Below are 21,002 nucleotides of genomic sequence, written 5' to 3' on the forward strand. Positions count from 1 at the left end.
AGTGTTTGGCTAATGTATTTGGCAAACTTTCCTCTCAATTCTGATACATTGCAGACATAATGTCTTCCATTCTCTGTGAATTATTGTGAATAATTGTTGCTGTGATTTTTGAGGAAATTGACCTCAACCACAGCTAATGCTCTAACTCATCAGGTATTGCCTAGCAATTTATCCCTGTTCAGGCACCAATATAAAATAACTTTTATCTTAATAATATGAATATTTATATATGTGTTTGGAGAGAGAGAGTGAGAGAGTGATTTTTATTTCAGACTTTACTTTGAGTTGTAACTGGTACCTGAATTTTGGTTGCTGCCTCCTTAAATGATCAGCTTCTGCACCAATTGGTGATGTATTATAATTTTGAGGACGTTATTGTTCTTTAAGATTTAAAATATGACTGTTGGTTACTTGGCCATATTGCAGATAGCTTTGAGCTCAAGTTGTCATAGCTTTTCATACCTAAGTGACCACTGTTGTAAGTAAATAAGATCAAACAGCAATCTGCTTTTTGTGAAAAAAGGAGATTGCTTGGCACACAAACTTACTTCAAACGACACGTCCTGTTGCATCAAAATTGGTCAGTGGAGTTCAGCACCATACTATTATACAAGAACATAATTCAATTAAGAAATTATGCGAGGTTGTTACATATTGAATGAAAACTATAGAGAATGCATTTCCTTTCCTGTATTTTAGTGAACTTTTACACTTACAATTCTGTTAATTGATGGCTGGCAACGACAATGAAGTTCACCTCCTTTTACAAAAACAAGATATTTCTATTCTTCACTTCCAGATAATATGTATACATAAATGTTTGGCAATTATTACCCACACTTTACTCGGTTTTATCACTGAAATAGCAATTTTCATTCAATGTAACAATATTTTCTGAGCAATGGCCTAGTAACATGTCCTTTTTTTTTTAAGACTATACTCAAAGATTCACAACTACTATCATTGCGGGGATTGTGTGCTAAAGAGTTTCTTGCTGTCCAGCTGCACTGTACTACACGTCAAGTACTTTTTTAATCAAATTTACATTTATGGTATTTACATACATTACTGAGCTTCTTAGAATAAAATCAGGCACAGATTAGTTAAAAAAAGGGCAGTGAAGTTCACATGACATTACAACTATTTGTGAGTAACCAAACAAACACAAGGAACACCACATTATCATACCACACCTATTGAATTGAACAGTATATTCCATTAGGGAGAGCTCTGCCAGGTCCACTCATGCTCATTTGAGTAGTGCATTCTGTAGACCTACTCTGACAAAATACTCCATAAAACATTACCCACTACTACATATACCAATAATAGCATGTTTTGCATTGTTGTAAGTGATATTATACATTTATTTTCATAATAAGTGGCACCTGGACAGCAAAAAAACTGCATTCCACCACCTTTTGCTGAATATTTCTGCCACTATTTTGCAATGGACGTCGTCTGCAATAACTCTTAAGGATGTCTAGTAACTGAGTGGTTTAAATTTTGCTTCAGTGTCAGCTTATTTTACCAATATGATATAGTGCTTCCCTAATGAATACATTACATAACAACAGGGTTAACAATGAATTCAAGCACATGACATTAATTTCAAATGCTATTGACATAATGTCTGAACTCCTGTACGCCTCTTATAATGTCACATTAGAAAAACAAAATTCAGTCCAACACAATTCACATTATAAGGTTCCATCAGATGCACAGTCTCACTCACACACTCAGTATAATCATAGTGGTGTTTTGAGACTTTGACGTGTGTGTGTGTGTGTGTGTGTGTGTGTGTGTGTGTGAGAGAGAGAGAGAGAGAGAGAGAGAGAAAGAGAGAGAGAGAGAGAGAGAGAGAGAGCAAATTGGGAGTGGGGGTTAAGTACTAGAAATCTGATACCACTATTGTAGTGGATAAAAAAAATGTTTCTATTATGACTAAACATCAATAAAAAATAAAATGATTTAACAATACCAAACTAAAATTGAAAATATTTTAGCTTCTCAGTATGGTATTAATGAAAATCAGCAATTTCTTCTTGTGAATGTTACTCACATTCTGTAATATAATGATTTACATTTAGTGACTTACATTTCAGCTACTGTTTACCTGTTGTATATTTCTTGCAACAAAGACATTGTAGACACAGCAGCAGCCCAGTAAGTCAATAACCAACAAAGTATTTATACAGCCCCTGAAAGTGAAGGCACCACTTCCATTAGCATAATCAAAATTTTCCATTTATGGTAGTGAATTTATGCTAGCTAGTCTGTAGGTGATGTGACCAAATAAAATTAAACGGAATACAGAAAGTCTTATGAATGAAATTAAGTTTTAATGATCTGTGAGGGACATTAGCTCTCTATGGCAAATCTGTTAAATCATTAAATTGTTTAAATGAGGCTAATGATTTCAGCTAAATGTACTCAGCTAAAACCGAATGAGTATTTCATAAGTTTTTACGCATACTTACGCAGCAAATCCAGAAAATTTGTGTAAAATTGGTGGGCCCATGAGAAATGCAGTTTTTGCTGTTTCAGAGAAACTCAGTGTTGGGACCTTGGATCTTTTACAGAGGATATGGGAACACTTCACCTACAAAAATGAATGTTGTTTTAATTATTCTAGAAAATTATAGCAATTACACTAATAAATTTTCTAAAATACTTATGTTCTGTACAACAAATGTGGGAAGGGGCTGGGAGGTAATCGTAATATTAGCTCCTAATAACTGATTGCTTTTCAGTCGATGTCATCAACATCTTGGAGAATGCAAACAGGTCATGAGGCAACCAATTAATGTTTTGCAATTACATTTACTGTTGTATGTTCCATATTGCAACATAACATTGCTATGTTTGTGCATAATTAAGACACACAAACATGATTTGATTCGGTATTATTTGCGTTCTGTGTACTTTATTCCCATTCGGTAGTGACATATCATTATGCAAAATTATCAAAGAAGGTTTTTTGTTACAGATTTCACAGAGTATAATGTGTATGTGGGAGGTGGGGGGGGGAGAAGCTGAGGGGGGGGGGGGGGACAGGTTCATATGCTAATGGAAACATGGTTCAGTCGTTACAAAGCTATAATAATCTCAGACTAATGATTAGTAATAAGGTATAGAATATCATTGCTGGCCAATTCAGGCAAAACAATATTGTTACATTTTTTATATTCAAATACATAATCATCATCATCAGCTATCAGTATCTGACATCCACTGCAAAATATAGACGTTTGTAGGCTCTTGTTTATTATCTTTCCTGGAAATCCCTAGCATGCACATCTCATTTATTTGCCAAAGGGACTAATTTAGAACCTTAATATCATTGTTTTACACTTTTTCTTTGAGATTTAGCTCTCTCTTTGACCAGCATGAGCATTTGCAAATAAATGATACTGGTAAATTATTGTAAACTGGGGAGCAAAATCTATGAATATGTAATCTACTGCTCTGCTTAAGACAAGAGAACACCACCAAAAGTGACTAATATGATTTATTATCAAATAAATCACATAAAATAATCACATACAATGGTTTTCACTATAATAATTGACTCATATTACTCAAAAATTTCAAATCTCATATCTGTGAGTGTAAATAAAGATGCAACAAAATTAAAAGAGCACAAACATTCTGCATTCCACACCAGTGAAACAACACATGCTGTGAACAAGTATAGTACAAAGTGAGGCATTATGTATGCAGTTTCAGAATACTGGCATTTTTTACACTTACTATACCACTTTCAATTTGTTTGTCAAGTGCTGAATTCATTGTATAGTGGCAGACAACTGCACCTCATTCTCTTGTAATACCTGTGATCCATCAGAATGGATCTTGCTACACAGTTGCCTGGGAAGTAGCCTGATCCAAATTGACACTGACCAGAAGTGAAGACTAACTTATATAGCCTTGGGACTGGATTCCCTTGTTAGGGCATGGCTGCTTTGATGCAGCAACATTATTTTAGATATCCCTAGACTGCACAATGAAATATTGGATGATCAAGATGCTACTGCTGTAGTAAGTCCTCTACTTTGTTGCAAGCAGAAGAAAAAAAAAAAAGGTGGATGAAAAATTGGTGTAAGGAGCATCAAATATTCATATACAGTTATCTGTTGAGGGAATAGAGGTTGTATGAAGCAAATGACCATCAGAAATTTTGTACACGTTAGTTGTTCATCACTGATATATCACTGAAAACGGTTTGCCTCTATGATCATAAAACAAAACATTCTCTCTGAGCCTCTCACTGTTTTAGCTTCTTTCCTCAAGTTTGTCCTTAAAGAATTAAATTTTTCAGAGTCTTGTGCATTCTATATTTAGTGAGCAACAAGCAGTAAGAATCATTCTTAACTTTCTGATTTTATATTTGTCCTAAGGTCTCATAATACAGACAATGATTTGTACATTTCAGCACACTAATAAGTTTTGAACTCATTTTTGTGTATAATTAGATCCGTAAACACAAAGAAGCCTAGAGACTGTACTTCAGTGGAGTTTATGAGTTACTGGGGAGGGTATTGTCAATAATGCCCACTGATGGTAACTCCATATATGTTTCACAAGTTTTGATATGCTCAGTATTAATACACAACCTCAAGCTCACACATTCAATTTTATTGCACATCCAGAAACATTAAGCAATAGTATTGACAATTTAGGGATCACTTTACTAGGCAGAGAAAAGTATATCCTTTGCTACAGTGGCAAAGTAATACAAGCGCACCAGCTTCTTCAGAACTATATGTAGCATGAGACCAAGAGATTGAACAAGGAAGAGGACATGGCATCAAAAATATTATGATAGTTTCCTTATGTGACAATTGTCAGCAGCACTGAAGGTAGCAACGCCAGTGTAGCCATCATTACAGGATAACATTTTCCGATTACAATGATTTTTGTCTTTCGGTTCTCCAGCAAGAAAATTAGAGGTAAAGCCTTCACATGTTATTTCATATACATCATCATCTGTAGAATTTTGCTATGCCTTTTGAATACTGATGAACACCGCCTCAGCTGGACAGACAGCGTCAAGATACAACATTATCAAAATACATGAGTATAACTCTACTATGATAGTAATTTAATACCACAAGACATATGTAAGTTATAAATTAGATTACAATAACGTCACAACAATAAAACAGATACAAGTATAAAATGAAATTAAATATAACGGTTGCTGTTGGAGTCATGGCTAGCCCAACCATAAACAGAATACTATGGAAACATTGAATATTTAGAAAAGGTGAATGCATGGTGCAGAGAAACTACCATCCATGGTGGTGTGGCTGTGTATGTAAATAGCAAACTCAGTGCCAGTAAAATTGACTTAAGTAAATTTTGTGTAGGTCTAGACATAGAATCAGCTGCTTTGGGACTGTCAGATGCCAACTTTATTGTTGTTTCTGTGTACTGTTCCCAGGTGGAAATTTTGATAATTTCCTCAACCAGTTGGAAAGCTGTCTGTGTCACCTAGAGCACTTAGGGACAAAAACTGCTTTATGTGGAGACTTCAACATTCATATTGGAGAAGGTAATGATAAAGAAAGAGCTTTCATGAACTTAGTAAGTAGCTAAGGGCTATTCATAGGAAACTCTCTACCAACAAGAGGAGCTATTTGTCTTGACACAATTGTGACAAATAGTTGGGACTACAAAATGAGTGTGGTGGACCCTATACTAGCAGATCATCATGCGGTAATCATGAAGTTATGGACAAACTCAGTAAATACACAACAAATTTCCAGCATTCAAATTATGTATTCAGAAATAGAGTTATTAGAAAGAAAAGCTTAGATGATTTCAAAACTACAGTGTCTTCTATATAAGGCACCAAATAACTGATGAATTGCCACCAAATTCTGCATTCTTAAAGTGAAATTTAATGAACATTTTCCATTAAAACCCAAGAGATATTCAAATGCTAAATCCAAATGTAGACAAAGAACTAGCAAAGTAAAGAAGTGATATACTGCTAGACTAGCCAAAATAAAATGTATTGTCCAAATACTAAATGACAAGGTCGAAGCTGCTAAAGATATAGATATTAAGGATAGACTGTACTCTAGTCATTTACAGACCAAAAGGGTCTACAGAAAGGAAGTAGAAATAGCAAAGGAGGAAAGCAATGCCAGATTTATTGAAGAAGCTCACAATCCTTGTAAAGCAGCATGGGATCTGGTTAATGAGCACAGGAAAAAGCTCATCTCTTGCTCTAATTCTTGTAGTCCAGATGAGTTTAATGACTATTATAAAGATAGTGGAAAATGCAGTAGATGAAATTCCTGACTTTTGAATAGATCCTGCAGCTGCTGTGAAATTTGAGAATAAATGCAGCATGGTAATGTGGAAGAGAGTGTATCCAAAAGAAATAATAAAAATTGTAAAATGCTACAAATCTTAAGGGAGCCCTGATATTTATGGCATGTCCTGTACTATGTTAAAAACTATAATCAGTGAAATTGCACAGTCATTAACAGTAGTAATAAATAAAAGCCTCCATGCAGGGGAATTTCCAGACTTCCTGAAAGTAGCACGCACAGTGCCTGTTTACAGAAAAGGCAGCCCACATGAAGTGTCTAGCTACAGGCCCATATCTATAATACCAGTACTAGCGAAGGTGATGGAGTTGATAATGAAAGAACAACTATTAAGTTACTTTGAAGGAAACAGTCTCTTTTATGATGCGCAACATGGCTTTCAGAAGGGCAGGTCAACAACAACAGCTGTACTTGACTTAGTTACAAACATAAGTCAGGGTTTTGAAGACAAAGAGACTATAGCACTAGTACTCTGTGACCTTAGTAAGGCATTTGACTGCATCCCACATAAGGCCCTGCTCAGAAAGCTAAAAACATATGGTATAGGGGAATCTGTCCTGCAAACTCTTGAATCCTACCTGAGAAACAGACAACAGATTGTCTCCATGCAAGGAGCTGATTCAGGTGAGAAGAAGCTACAGCATGGTGTGCCACAGAGATCGGTAATAGGGCCCCTGCTGTTCCTTATCTTCGTAAATGAAACAGGCTCCAATGGGCACACCTTGCAGTTTGCGGATGATACAACCTTGTTCTGAAAAGGAGAGAATGTTGTACAGGCAGTCCAACAAGCAGAAGTCTTGTTCAATGAAGCTAAGGCCTGGTTTATCATGAACAAAATGAAAATTAATGAAGAAAAAACTCAGAGGATTATATGCAGCCTCAGCAATACTGGAGCACTGGGCAATGCAGCAGATGTTAAACTTCTGGGCTTTCTCATTGATACCAAATTAACCTGGCAACAGCACACCAAACATGTATGTTCCAAACTTTCATGGGTTCTCTACCTCTTGAGGAAACTGAAAAGTGTGGAACCAGAACAATACCTACTAACTGTGTACCAAGAAATATTCGACAGCCACATCAGTTTGGGCTGTTGTTTTGGAGACATTCTGCAGGCTGCAAGAATGGGCTTTTACTGAAAAAAAAAAAAACACTGTAAACCAATTTTCACCAGGTTAGGAGTTCTGGTTATTTACAGCCAGAATATGTTGAACTGCCTCTTCCACATAAAGAGAAACCATGATATCTACATAAAGAGAAATGAAGTTCACAAATACTGCACTCGCAACAAAGACAGTATCGATATGCCAAGGTGTCGATTAGCAAAAACACAAAACAGGTTCCCAATGGTGGCCCTAGAATTGTTTAATGCTCTACCTGATGACATTCAGTCTTTACCATGGGAGCAGTTTAAAACTACTATTTTGTGTAAGCTAAAAGAGCAACCCTTTTACAATACTGTAGAATTCTTCTCTAGTAATAGCAAAGCAAATACCTCTGATACTGCTGGCAACCTTTTGCACTTCATGTTTGCAAATTAGTAACAGAGCTGCCATATTCTTTCAACTAGACAGTAGAGTGGACCCTGTACCTAGACAGAGTAGAGGACAAACTCACAGTGAGGAGAAGAATGGAACATAATGGTTACACATTAGCTTGAATGGCTGAACTGAGTAATTTGCTGGGAAAAGGACTGAACTACCAGTACCTGAGGTTTTTCCAGAGAATACTGAAACATAATTTTTGAGAATAGGTGCTATAAAGTGAGTTCATGTTTGACAGACATCTCCCAACATTTGTAAGCTTTAAAAATACACCAAGAATGATTATTCCTTAGTTCAACATGTGCTGACTAAAAATTATGTCTCCTGTTAAGTTATCTGCAAATCACAGAACATTTCCCACCATGCTTCAATTGTGTCATTCCTTCATCATTAGTTATCTGCTATATTAGCAGGTCCTTTGCCTCTCCATTTTCTGCAATCCATTGCTTCCTTCTTAAGGCTGCTGTATGTTGTACCATCCATCATGTCATCCAGTATCTGGAATCTCTTTCTTCCTCACTTCCTTTTCCCTTCTACATAACCTTCTAAAACTTTTTTTATCAGTTCGTCATTCTTTCTTAATATATGCCCAATCTAATTTCTTTTTCTTCTCTTTATTACGTCTAGTAACTGTCTTTTCTCTCCCACTCTTCTCAGTACCTCTTCATTTTTTACTCTGTCCATCCAACTTATTCTTTCCATCTTCCGCCATGTCCAGATCTCAAAAGCCTCCAGCCTTTCTCTGTCTTTTTTCCTCATAGTCCATGTTTCAGCGCCATATAGAAGAACACTCCATACAAGACATTGTATGAGTCTCTTTCTGAGTTCTCTGTCCAGACCACTGCAGAAGATTCTCCTTTACTTATAAAACGCCTCTTTTGCCATTGCTATCCTTGTTTTAATTTCTGTGGTGCACTTCCAGTCGGTGTCTATCCTGCTTCCAAGATACTTAAAATTTTGCACCTGTTCTAGTGTTTCTCCATTCAGCACAATTTTTATTTCCTTATTTCCTCCTATTCCTTACCCAAAAGAATTTTCCTTCTGTCTCACTTATCAGGCATTGAAGGAAAGAACTCCATACTAGAAATGATGAGTAGATGTGACATCTTCTCTCTAATTTGATCAAATTATGAAAGTATATAGGAGTGATAAAATTAAGACACTGAGAGCAATGTTGATGCCAGAGTTGAGAAATATTTTCAGGAGAGTTAGAGGTAAATGAGTCAGGTCAGTATATAGATTAGAATAGGTGTGGGGTCTCCCACATCTCATCTGTGGGGAGAGAAAGTCAACCTGTTTCTGACTACCACCGACCTGATTAATGGAAAAAACAAATACAGAGTGTAGAATGCCTTCTAGTTGGAAGATTCATAACAGTTAAAAGTGAGGAGGCTAGAAAAGTAATGGAGATCAGTTGTATCAACAATACTAAAATAAGGTAAAGGAAATAATAAGATCACTAGGCAAGTGGTCCCCAGGCATCTACATGTGAATGAGGCTGCCCCAACCTGTTACCCTCAAAGTGTTAAAGAGAGAAACAGCACCCACTATTAATCAGGATGCTACACATAAAATGGAACGTAGGTGTGACAGGAAAATGTGGCCAGCCGCATATAACTCCAAATATGCAATTCCATCCCCCCCCATGAACGATGGACCTTGCCGTTGGTGGGGAGGCTTGCGTGCCTCAGCGATACAGATAGCCGTACCGTAGGTGCAACCACAACGGAGGGGTATCTGTTGAGAGGCCAGACAAATGTGTGGTTCCTGAAGAGGGGCAGCAGCCTTTTCAGTAGTTGCAAGGGCAACAGTCTGGATGATTGACTGATCTGGCCTTGTAACAATAACCAAAACGGCCTTGCTGTGCTGGTACTGCGAACGGCTAAAAGCAAGGGGAAACTACAGCCGTAATTTTTCCCGAGGGCATGCAGCTTTACTGTATGATTAAATGATGATGGCGTCCTCTTGGGTAAAATATTCCGGAGGTAAAATAGTCCCCCATTCGGATCTCCGGGCGGGGACTGCTCAAGAGGATGTCATTATCAGGAGAAAGAAAACTGGTGTGGCGTTCTACGGATCGGAGCGTGGAATGTCAGATCCCTTAATCGGGCAGGTAGGTTAGAAAATTTAAAAAGGGAAATGGACAGGTTGAAGTTAGATATAGTGGGAATTAGTGAAGTTCGGTGGCAGGAGGAACAAGACTTCTGGTCAGGTGACTACAGGGTTATAAACACAAAATCAAATAGGGGTAATGCAGGAGTAGGTTCAATAATGAATAGGAAAATAGGAATGTGGGTAAGATACTACAAACAGCATAGTGAACGCATTATTGTGGCCAAGATAGATACAAAGCCCACACCTACTACAGTAGTACAAGTTTATATGCCAACTAGCTCTGCAGATGACGAAGAAATTGAAGAAATGTATGATGAAATAAAAGAAATTATTCAGATAGTGAAGGGAGACGAAAATTTAATAGTCATGGGTGACTGGAATTCGAGTGTAGGAAAAGGGAGAGAAGGAAACATAGTAAGTGAATAAGGATTGGGGCTAAGAAATGAAAGAGGAAGCCGCCTGGTAGAATTTTGCACAGAGCACAACATAATCATAACTAACACTTGGTTTAAGAATCATGAAAGAAGGTTGTATACATGGAAGAACCCTGGAGATACTAAAAGGTATCAGATTATATAATGGTAAGACAGAGAGTCAGGAACCAGGTTTTAAATTGTAAGACTTTCCAGGGGCAGATGTGGACTCTGAGCACAATCTATTAGTTATGACCTGTAGGTTAAAACTGAAGAAACTGCAAAAAGGTGGGAATTTAAGGAGATGGGACCTGGATAAACTGAAAGAACCAGAGGTTGTACAGAGTTTCAGGGAGAGCATAAGGGAACAATTGACAGGAATGGGGGAAAGAAATACAGTAGAAGAAGAATGGGTAGCTTTGAGGGATGAAGTAGCGAAGGCAGCAGAGGATCAAGTAGGTAAAAAGACGAGGGCTAGTAGAAATCCTTGGGTAACAGAAGAAATATTGAATTTAATTGATGAAAGGAGAAAATATAAAAATGCAGTAAATGAAGCAGGCAAAAAGGAATACAAACGTCTCAAAAATGAGATCGACAGGAAGTGCAAAATGGCTAAGCAGGGATGGCTAGAGGACAAATGTAAGGATGTAGAGGCCTATCTCACTAGGGGTAAGATAGATACTGCCTACAGGAAAAATAAAGAGACCTTTGGAGAGAAGAGAACGACTTGTATGAATATCAAGAGCTCAGAAGGAAACCCAGTTCTAAGCAAAGAAGGGAAAGCAGAAAGATGGAAGGAGTATATAGAGGGTCTATACAAGGGCGATGTACTTGAGGACAATATTATGGAAATAGAAGAGGATGTAGATGAAGATGAAATGGGAGATATGATACTGCATGAAGAGTTTGACAAAGCACTGAAAGACCTGAGTCGAAACAAGGCCCCCGGAGTAGACAACATTCCATTGGAACTACTGACGGCCGTGGGAGTGCCAGTCCTGACAAAACTCTACCATCTGGTGAGCAAGATGTATGAAACAGGCGAAATACCCTCAGACTTCAAGAAGAATATAATAATTCCAATCCCAAAGAAAGCAGGTGTTGACAGATGTGAAAATTACCGAACTATCAGTTTAATAAGTCACAGCTGCAAAATACTAACACGAATTCTTTACAGACGAATGGAAAAACTAGTAGAAGCCAACCTCAGAGAAGATCAGTTTGGATTCCGTAGAAACACTGGAACACGTGAGGCAATACTGACCTTACGACTTATCTTAGAAGAAAGATTGAGGAAAGGCAAACCTACGTTTCTAGCATTTGTAGACTTAGAGCAAGCTTTTGACAATGTTGACTGGAATACTCTCTTTCAAATTCTGAAGGTGGCAGGCGTAAAATACAGGGAGCGAAAGGCTATTTACAATTTGTACAGAAACCAGATGGCAGTTATAAGAGTTGAGGGACATGAAAGGGAAGCAGTGGTTGGAAAGGGAGTAAGACAGGGTTGTAGCCTCTCCCCGATGTTGTTCAATCTGTATATTGAGCAAGCAGTAAAGGAAACAAAAGAAAAATTCGGAGTAGGTATTAAAATTCATGGAGAAGAAATAAAAACTTTGAGGTTTGCCGATGACATTGTAATTCTGTCAGAGACAGCAAAGGACTTGGAAGAGCAGTTGAATGGAATGGACAGTGTCTTGAAAGGAGGATATAAGATGATCATCAACAAAAGCAAAACAAGGATAATGGAATGTAGTCTAATTAAGTCGGGTGATGCTGAGGGAATTAGATTAGGAAATGAGGCACTGAAAGTAGTAAAGGAGTTTTGCTATTTGGGGAGCAAAATAACTGATGATGGTCGAAGTAGAGAGGATATAAAATGTAGGCTGGCAGTGGCAAGGAAAGCGTTTCTGAAGAGGAGAAATTTGTTAACGTCCAGTATTGATTTAAGTGTCAGGAAGTCATTTCTGAAAGTATTCGTATGGAGTGTAGCCATGTATGGAAGTGAAACATGGACGAAAAATAGTTTGGACAAGAAGAGAATAGAAGCTTTTGAAATGTGGTGCTACAGAAGAATGCTGAAGATTAGATGGGTAGATCACATAACTAATGAGGAAGTATTGAATAGGATTGGGGAGAAGAGAAGTTTGTGGCACAACTTGACCAGAAGAAGGGATCGGTTGGTAGGACATGTTCTGAGGCATCAAGGGATCATCAATTTAGTATTGGAGGGCAGCGTGGAGGGTAAAAATTGTAGAGGGAGACCAAGAGATGAATACACTAAGCAGATTCAGAAGGATGTAAGTTGAAGTAGGTACTGGGAGATGAAAAAGCTTGCACAGGATAGAGTAGCATGGAGAGCTGCATCAAACCAGTCTCAGGACTGAAGACCACAACAACAACAACAACATGCAATTCCATCATGAAAGTAATTGGAAACATTACATCTGAGAATAACAACCACTTTCAATGAGAAAACAGAGAACCTGTTCAGGTGTCTTGTCAGTAATTCATCATTATTAGAGGTAAAGAATTCAGACTAGCATGCTTAGACAGAGTGCCAGAAAGAGAGGACACTTCATCAGGATGTGAGCTACTGCCTGTACAGCTTTACATCTTCAATTTGGGGTCGGCTTGTTACATAAAATAAATCAGTTGTTTAATCTGGTATGACTGATGCTGAGATCATACAGGGTGGTGAATTTTTTCAGGAGGAAAGATAGTATGAGTGCAGTGGATCAGCAGTTTATTTCATAGCACAGAGTGAATTGGAGGGAGCCACTCCTGTAGATGTAGATACATCTTTGAGCAAAGAGAGGTCTTATTTGTACCAGCAAATCTGTATCTGGGGTCATGAAATCAAATGTTGAGTATCACTTTTATAGGCAAACAGTCAGCCAGTTCCTTCCCTGGGATACCAACGGGTTGGAAGTGGTATGATGATAGAAATGCATGACTCTTGTGTTTGTGGGAGATAATTGGAAGCTATGGGAAAGGATCCAGCAGAAGCCCTTTGGAAGGCGACTTGGAACTTAGGTTCAGAAAAGGTTACAAATTGGGAGCTATTCCAAATGTCAACATTCAGGACTGGGGTTACCAGCCACTGGTCTGATGGAGTTTGGTTGGTTTGTTGATTTGGGGGTGGGGACCAAACAGCGAGGTCAATAATCTCATTGGATTGGGGAAGGGTGGGAAAGGAAGTGGGCCATGCCCCTTCAAAGGAACCATCCTGGCATTTGCCTGAAACGATTTAGGGAAGTCACAGAAAAACTAAATCAGGATGGCCAGACAAGGGTTTGAACCGTTGTCCTCCCGAATGCGAGTCCAGTGTACTAATCACTGCATCATCTCGCACGTTTTCGGCGGGGGTCTAGAGTCCACTGATGGCGGCGAGGAAAAGTGTAACACACAGCATGAAGCCCTGCAGGTCGCTGTTCTGTTGGATCACTGGGGAGCTGAGAGATGTGCCAACTCTAACCAGAAACTACCTGTGGGATGAAAACTGATAAATAAAAATCGATAGGGAGCCCCTACAGACTCAGTAAAACGTGCTGGCGCCAAGCGGTGTTGTAGTCCTTACATAAGTTAAAAAAGATTATAATGAGGTATTGGCATTCATAAAATGCCTGTCGGATTGCTGTTTACAACTCAACAAGACGACCAGTTGTGAATCATCCCTCCCAAAAATCGTACTAGTGTGGGAACAAAAGGTACCATTATACGAGAACCAAATATAATTGTTGGGAAACAACCCAATCGAAAGCAGTTTGCAGAGCTTGTTCATGAGGCTAATCGGTCGTAGTTGTCGACTGGTGTTAGGGTTTTGCCTGGTTTAATGACTGGAACGGTGATACTGTCTCGTCATTGTGAAGGGAAAGCACCCTCTAGCCAAAAATAGCAAATAGTTGAAGACTCTGAGTAGATAGTCTCTTTGAGAAGCATTCAGTTGTTGGATCATCTAACATTAAATCTAATCTGGGCCTGGGGTTGTATCATGTGACGACTCAAGAGCCTGAAGCATTTTCCATTCGGTGAGTGATTCATTATATAATTCGGCATGACAAGGGGTTAAGAACAGGGATGATGTCTTCAACTTCTCTTAATATTTAACTGAAAGGTATCCAGGTAAGAAGAGGATGCTGACGCAGACACAGAGGGCATCGCAAGGTATTGAGCAAGAACCAGGTCACATTTACAAAGACTACCATCATGAAGGAAGAGACCCAGAATAGTTGTTCACATTTGGCGGCCGAGAATACTTTGGAGTATGACAAACACCCGGAGTGAAGAGGCATACATTCCCAAAGATGAGACATAGTGCTTCTAGAATTCTTTGCTGTTGCATTTAATTAGATAGTAAAATTTAGTAGCGTGAAGCAGCTTCAAAGAGAGAAGGGTGCTCTGTGAAAGGATGTTTCTTGAGAGACTGCAGAGCTTTCGACTATCCTGAGTGACTGTTGCACAGTCTTTGGTCCACAACAGCACCGGCTGGTCGGGGAAGCGGCCTGTAGAAAGAGGAACAGCAGTTCCAACAGCGCAGTTACTCTCATCAGAGTCACCTCACACAACCTAGACAATGCAGTCTGACAAGGAGAGGGGGAAGATGACAACAGAAATTTAAAATTGGCACTTGGCTCTTTGAAAAGTCCAACGTGGTAGTCAGACATTTGGGTACAGATGTGGAAGTGAGAGGATCACCAGAAGGTTGTCACTGCCACAAAGGTCGTTGTGTTTGTGTAGAGACCATTATAGCAAAGACATGAGACTGGGGGAAGAGATCGTAAGATCGATATATAAAAATGTTCTGCAGGTGGCACTACAGTGAATAAGGGTACCTATCATTAAGGAGACACAAATTAAGATCGGAAATAAGCCGATCAATCAGGAGGCCCTTACTAGGCAAAGTGGTACTTCCCCACTGTGCACTGAAATCCCAAAGTAGGAGAAAAGGTGGGAGGGTTGTTAGATGAATGTGGTCATTTCAAAGTAAATAAGTGCCTTGTCTGGGAGTAAATCAATGTTACAAATGGTGATTGCTGGGGTTGTTTGCATGCACACTGCTACTGTTTCCAAAATGATGAAGAGGGAAATCTGTGTGAGCCAATGTGCAGATCTGTTTTCAAGGCCAGTATGGTTCTGAAAGAATGCATGGAGCATAGTCATCAGTGAAGTGAGTTTCTTGGAGAGCAACACAGACAGCATATCAAGAGGAAATTAGTTGCAGTTCTGGCAGGCAACAGTAATACCCATTGCAGTTCATCAGGTTGACGGTGTCCTGGTTAGATATGACGAGAACAAGACGGCAGGTGATGACTCAGGATCACTGCTTGCCACCAGTAACAGTGTACCAGCATCAACAAACATTTGTTATGAGTCTGGCGGCGTGGTGGGATCAGGCGCCTCTGTGGTTACCAGAATTACCTTCTCCTGAGACTTTACTTTCTCATAATTCGCATCTCTTACCTATCGAGATTCTTGTGAAGGCTTAGCCACTGTGGGTGCACGAATGAGAGTAGAATGGAAGCCATAGGAGCCACAGTCTGAGGTTCCTAAAGCCACTGGCTGACGTCATATCTCTGATCAGTGGATTTCTGGGGAGAGGGTCCCCAAGAGAGAACCCTATCACTTTTAGACGCCGGAGGAGACCGCTGCTTTTCTGGATGGGTGCAGGGAGTGGTTCCCGGAGATGGTGCCACAGGCAGCCTATCGCCCTTGTCAAGTTTATTAGCACGACTGCAAATGCCTACGTCGAGAGAGTAAATACACAAGACACTGCTGACAACCTGGCCACAGTAGCGCCAAATACCGATACCAATGAGACTGAGCACAAACGATCATATTTTCCTGTGCTTCAAAATAGTAGAGGAGACCTATGACCTTCAGCTTCTGGATTTTGTATTCTTTGAGTAGGTTAGCACATTTCAAGGATCAAGAAGGTTGATCATTCCCGCAATTGTCACAGATAGGTGGTAACACACAATGTGAATTTTCGTGAAGTGGCTGCTCACAATCTCCACAAACTGGGTCATATGTACAACAGCAAGACATACTCTTGAAGCTCTAGCATTTAAAAAACCACACCGAGCGTGGGAAATATGGCTTCACGTCGCAGCAGTAACAAATAATTGTGACCTCTTCTGGAAGCGAGCTGCCGGCCGAAGTGGCCGTGCGGTTAAAGACGCTGCAGTCTGGAACCGCAAGACCGCTACGGTCGCCGGTTCGAATCCTGCCTCGGGCATGGATGTTTGTGATGTCCTTAGGTTAGTTAGGTTTAACTAGTTCTAAGTTCTAGGGGACTAATGACCTCAGCAGTTGAGTCCCATAGTGCTCAGAGCCATTTGAACCATTTGGAAGCGAACTACACTCAAAAGTGGGATGATGCGCCAGGGCTTATCTTGATCTCTTTTGAGCGTTGGCGTACATGATCTCCCATGCCTCTTCCATTACACACATAGTTCTTCATCCACGTGCAGCACTAAGTTCTTTTGAAAAATTAATCCCCATACCATGTTGAGGTTCTAATGAGGTCTGATGGTAAGAGGTGCATCGCTGAGTTATTTACAAGAAAATAATGCTTGGTGCTGTGTAGGATTTCCCATATTAATTAAGATGGAAATAATTCGTAATTTGCAAAGGGAAGAGAGTTTGGTAAATACATTTTCAGTGTTCTCCACAAAAAAAAAGAACATAGGTGTAGTAGAGAGGAAGTACCTTACATCTGTTTGGGAGCAAACCAGGAATAATTGTCTGCGAGTCACTTGTTTTTGTTTTTTTCATACGGTGTAACCAAGGAGCGAAAGTTCTTAGGGTCGTAACTCTGTCTAGAGACACTGCTGGGACCTCACGGCCATTGGCTGATAACTTTGGTCGTTTCATGACGCCAAATATCCACCATGATGCCACCTACTCCGAGCGATGACCGTTCCCACGAGCACCACCTCGCCAGAGCAAAGGCCAAATTACATAATGGACAGTTCCCAGATTCCCTATTGTGCCTAGGTGACACCTACGTCTTGGCAAGTGCGAGAAGGTTACAGATCGTGCATCAGTAATGTGAGCGCTTTGTGGTCATGTGAGCCCCTTGTTGTCATCAGGTAATCAATAGGCACATTTGATATGTGTTTACTGGAACTACGGTAATGCTGTATCGTATAAACACTAATTGCCTTTGTTTTTACGTGTAAATGTATGTTTTCGTTACCTGTCGGAGAGATTCCATGTGAATGTAACGTTTTGCAACTAAAACGACTTTCCACAAATAATTAACACCTGTTTCTCATCATTTTCTTTAAAACATCGTTAACTGAGGAGTTACTAGAATTGGGAAAGCCGATATTAACAGCCGGAAAATCGGTGTGATATCTACAGGGGTTTGGATACACCGCAAAAAATGCATGCAGTTGACAGGGAGGCTTGCGCTGTTGTATCCCACCATCATGGCACCTGCACAATGTTCTTAGTATGTTGCAAGTGTTGTTCATGGTCAGAACAGCATTCTGTGTAGTTGTGAGTGAACTATGTCGGAGTTAAGTGAATTCGAAAGTGGCCAAACTGTTAGTGCTCGTTTGGTGGGTAATTCTATAACGAAGGGTACCGAAGTATTTGGTGTTTTAAGAGGCACCGTACAAAAAATTTATACCACACACAGGAAAGCGAAAACATAATCCACAAAGTCATAACGGAGACAAAAGTGTGTGTTGAGTCGTCGTGATGGACAGTCATTGAAGAGATCTGTGATGGAAAAGAAGAGGACAACAGCTACAGTAGTCGCGGCAGAAGTAAATGTCGTACTAGCGAACCCTGTCAGCATCAAAACAATACAAAGGGAGCTCCATAAGCAGGGCGATCTGGAATTCCGAAACTACACATCAGTGATGAAAATGCCGATAGCTCGAAAACGTAGTGTCAAAGACATAAAACCTGGACCATAGAGGAATGAAATAAAGTCATTGGGTCAGATGAGTCTTGTTTCACACTGGCCGAGTTAAAGTCTCAAGAGTGAAACATGGCAGGGGATCGGCAATAACTTCGGCAGTCATGGTTGTCCTGCAAGATTTTATTAATGACAAGGATTATATGACCATTTTGGCTGGTCAGGGCCATCCAATTGCACACTGTTTGCTTCCCAATGGTTATGTCGTGTTCCAAGGCAACAGCGTCATTATTCTTACAGATCACCTAGTCCAGGACTGGTTTTGTGGGCATAAAATCTCCCCCCCCCCCCCCCCCCCCCCCGCCTCACTTGGGCACCATAGTCACCAGATCTCAATATTATTAAGTCTTTGTGGTCTACTTTGGAGACCTCCACATCATTACCTCAACTTGTCAGTTTTGCAGGAATGGTATAAGATACCTTCGAAAACCACCTGTATTTGTCAATTCCAAGATGATTGTAAGCTGTTTTGAGTACCAATGGCTTTCCTACACTGTATCAGGCATGGTATGTTTTTAGTGTCTGGATATTTTTGTCCAACCACTGTACATGTCCCACCGTACTAACGTCCAGTGAACCATTGGCGGATGATGACACCACAGAGCGTCATCCATGATACCAGATCGAGTTTTCATCGAACTTTGTTTACGATGGCGGGCCGAAGTGGCCGTGCGGTTCTAGGCGCTGCAGTCTGGAACCGCGAGACCGCTACGGTCGCAGGTTCGAATCCTGCCTCGGGCATGGATGTGTGTGATGTCCTTAGGTTAGTTAGGTTTAACTAGTTCTAAGTTCTAGGGGACTAATGACCTCAGAAGTTGAGTCCCATAGTGCTCAGAGCCATTTGAACCATTTTTTGTTTACGATGAGATAAACTTACCAGTGTCTGCACACAATATGTGCAGATAACGCCAACAACACACGTGGCGATTAGACCACACAGCAAGCCTGCGTTGAGGAAAGCCAGCGGCATGGATAGTATACCGGATCCGAGGCTTCCCTTCATTAAGTGCACCAGTGTTTCAAAGTCTCTGAAAACAAGCCGCACAATAAATATGTTGATCACAAACACCAATTACTCAAGTAAAATATTAAACACTCGCCTTAGTGTGAATTGGCAAGTAGTGTACAGACAGCTTATTATATAAGCGCAATGAAAATAAGGTTTCGCTTTTGGTCTGAAACAGAGCTAGATGACGCATTGATTAACACAAGGGGATTACCAATCGGGAGCGTGAGTATCTAATTCCCGTCCGGCTATAGAAATCTAGGTTTTCCGTCATTTCTCGGACTTGGCCAAGATGAATGGTTGAACCAGTAAACGGCTCGTGAGTATCCCATATACATTTTGGGTTTTACCAGAGTTTTGCATTCAGATAAACTTGAAAGTGAAATAGCATCTGTTGTATAACATTTATGATTTGAGCAATTTTATGCAATTGCAGTCCTGTCAGTAACAATAACAGTAATAGTAGCACGTTAATAATAATAATAACAATAATAATGAGCATAACTTGTTTGACGAGAGAAAGAATTGTTTTTGTAGATTTTTTTTCTTTTGTATGTAATTAAGTACAGTTTAGGACAAGAGAGACATAAATTTAACACTCTCCACTTCGTCAGCCAAACACTAATACTTTATTATTAAAGTATTGTCACTCACCAAGTCTCATTTTCTGAAGCAGAAAAATACCATAATTTCATCTAATGAAATGTCCTATCTTTCCATATGATGATGATGATGAGATCTCATAGTCCTTGACAGAGCGTAGGGGACGAAGCGGGAGACACGCACCGCGGCACTAGGCAAAGTCCTATCGGAGGTGGTTTTTCATTGCCTTCCTCCGACCGTAATGGGGATGAATGATGAAGATGAGGACGACACAACACCTTGTCATCTCGAGGCAGGTGAAAATCCCTGACCCCGCCGGGAACCGAACACGGGACCCCGTTCGCGAGACCACGAGCTGCGTATTATCATATTACACTGCACTGCAAGTACACGTTAAAACAGAGAAAACTACACGGCAGCATGACTGACATTGTCGATTTAAAAAGAAAAGCCTAGCGCCTGTTTTTAAATTGTGCAAATGTCTCGATTACGCTGTGACTGAATCTTTAGTATAATTCACAACCTTTTTCTCAGTTGCAAGCTCTGCCAATGCCGAAAGCATATTCTCCGCCATTGTGTTTCGAAGAAAGGTTTTTATCCTATTCATTGTTGAGAAACAACAGGACAACTGTGTGATAAAATCCAAAACTCATATCGAGGGTAGGCAATGAAAACCTCGTAACTACGATTTTCTTTTTTTCAAATTTTGTGGGTGAAGCAAAAACGATTTCTTAAAAAATAATGTAAAGTGATACAGAAAGTTTCTTTATGTGGAACTGTATATTAGAAGCCCAGTTATTGACAGATTAGAGAAATCCATGCACTTTGAAATCTCTCTTTGATTGTGGAGTTACTGGTTACCGGAATTACGAGTTATCGCCGACAAAGGAGTTACGAGGTTTTAATTGCCTACCATTGATATACTATAACACATTGAGAAACCAGCAAAACAGGTTTTGGTTTTTCTACCAGTGAAACAAATACTGATGACCAATCTATTTTTACTATGTAATGAGTGAATTAGCATGTGTGAGGAATGTGCTATTA

General features: G+C 39.8%; 1 protein-coding gene across 1 annotated transcript in view; it reads right to left on the reverse strand.

The window, feature by feature from the left end:
• The window catches only part of LOC124788652 (proton-coupled amino acid transporter-like protein CG1139), a 145,212-nt gene that overhangs the window by 60,561 nt on the left and 63,649 nt on the right, over positions 1-21,002 (reverse strand). Inside the window, exons 3-5 of the mRNA XM_047255928.1 lie at positions 19,224-19,374; positions 2,481-2,602; positions 2,117-2,201 (exon numbers count right to left, since the gene is read on the reverse strand). Coding sequence (XP_047111884.1) covers positions 2,117-2,201; positions 2,481-2,602; positions 19,224-19,374 — 358 coding nt within the window. The remainder of the gene's footprint in view (positions 1-2,116; positions 2,202-2,480; positions 2,603-19,223; positions 19,375-21,002) is intronic.

This window comes from Schistocerca piceifrons, chromosome 3 (assembly GCF_021461385.2).
Source record: "Schistocerca piceifrons isolate TAMUIC-IGC-003096 chromosome 3, iqSchPice1.1, whole genome shotgun sequence".
Taxonomy (NCBI): Eukaryota; Metazoa; Arthropoda; class Insecta; order Orthoptera; family Acrididae; genus Schistocerca; species Schistocerca piceifrons.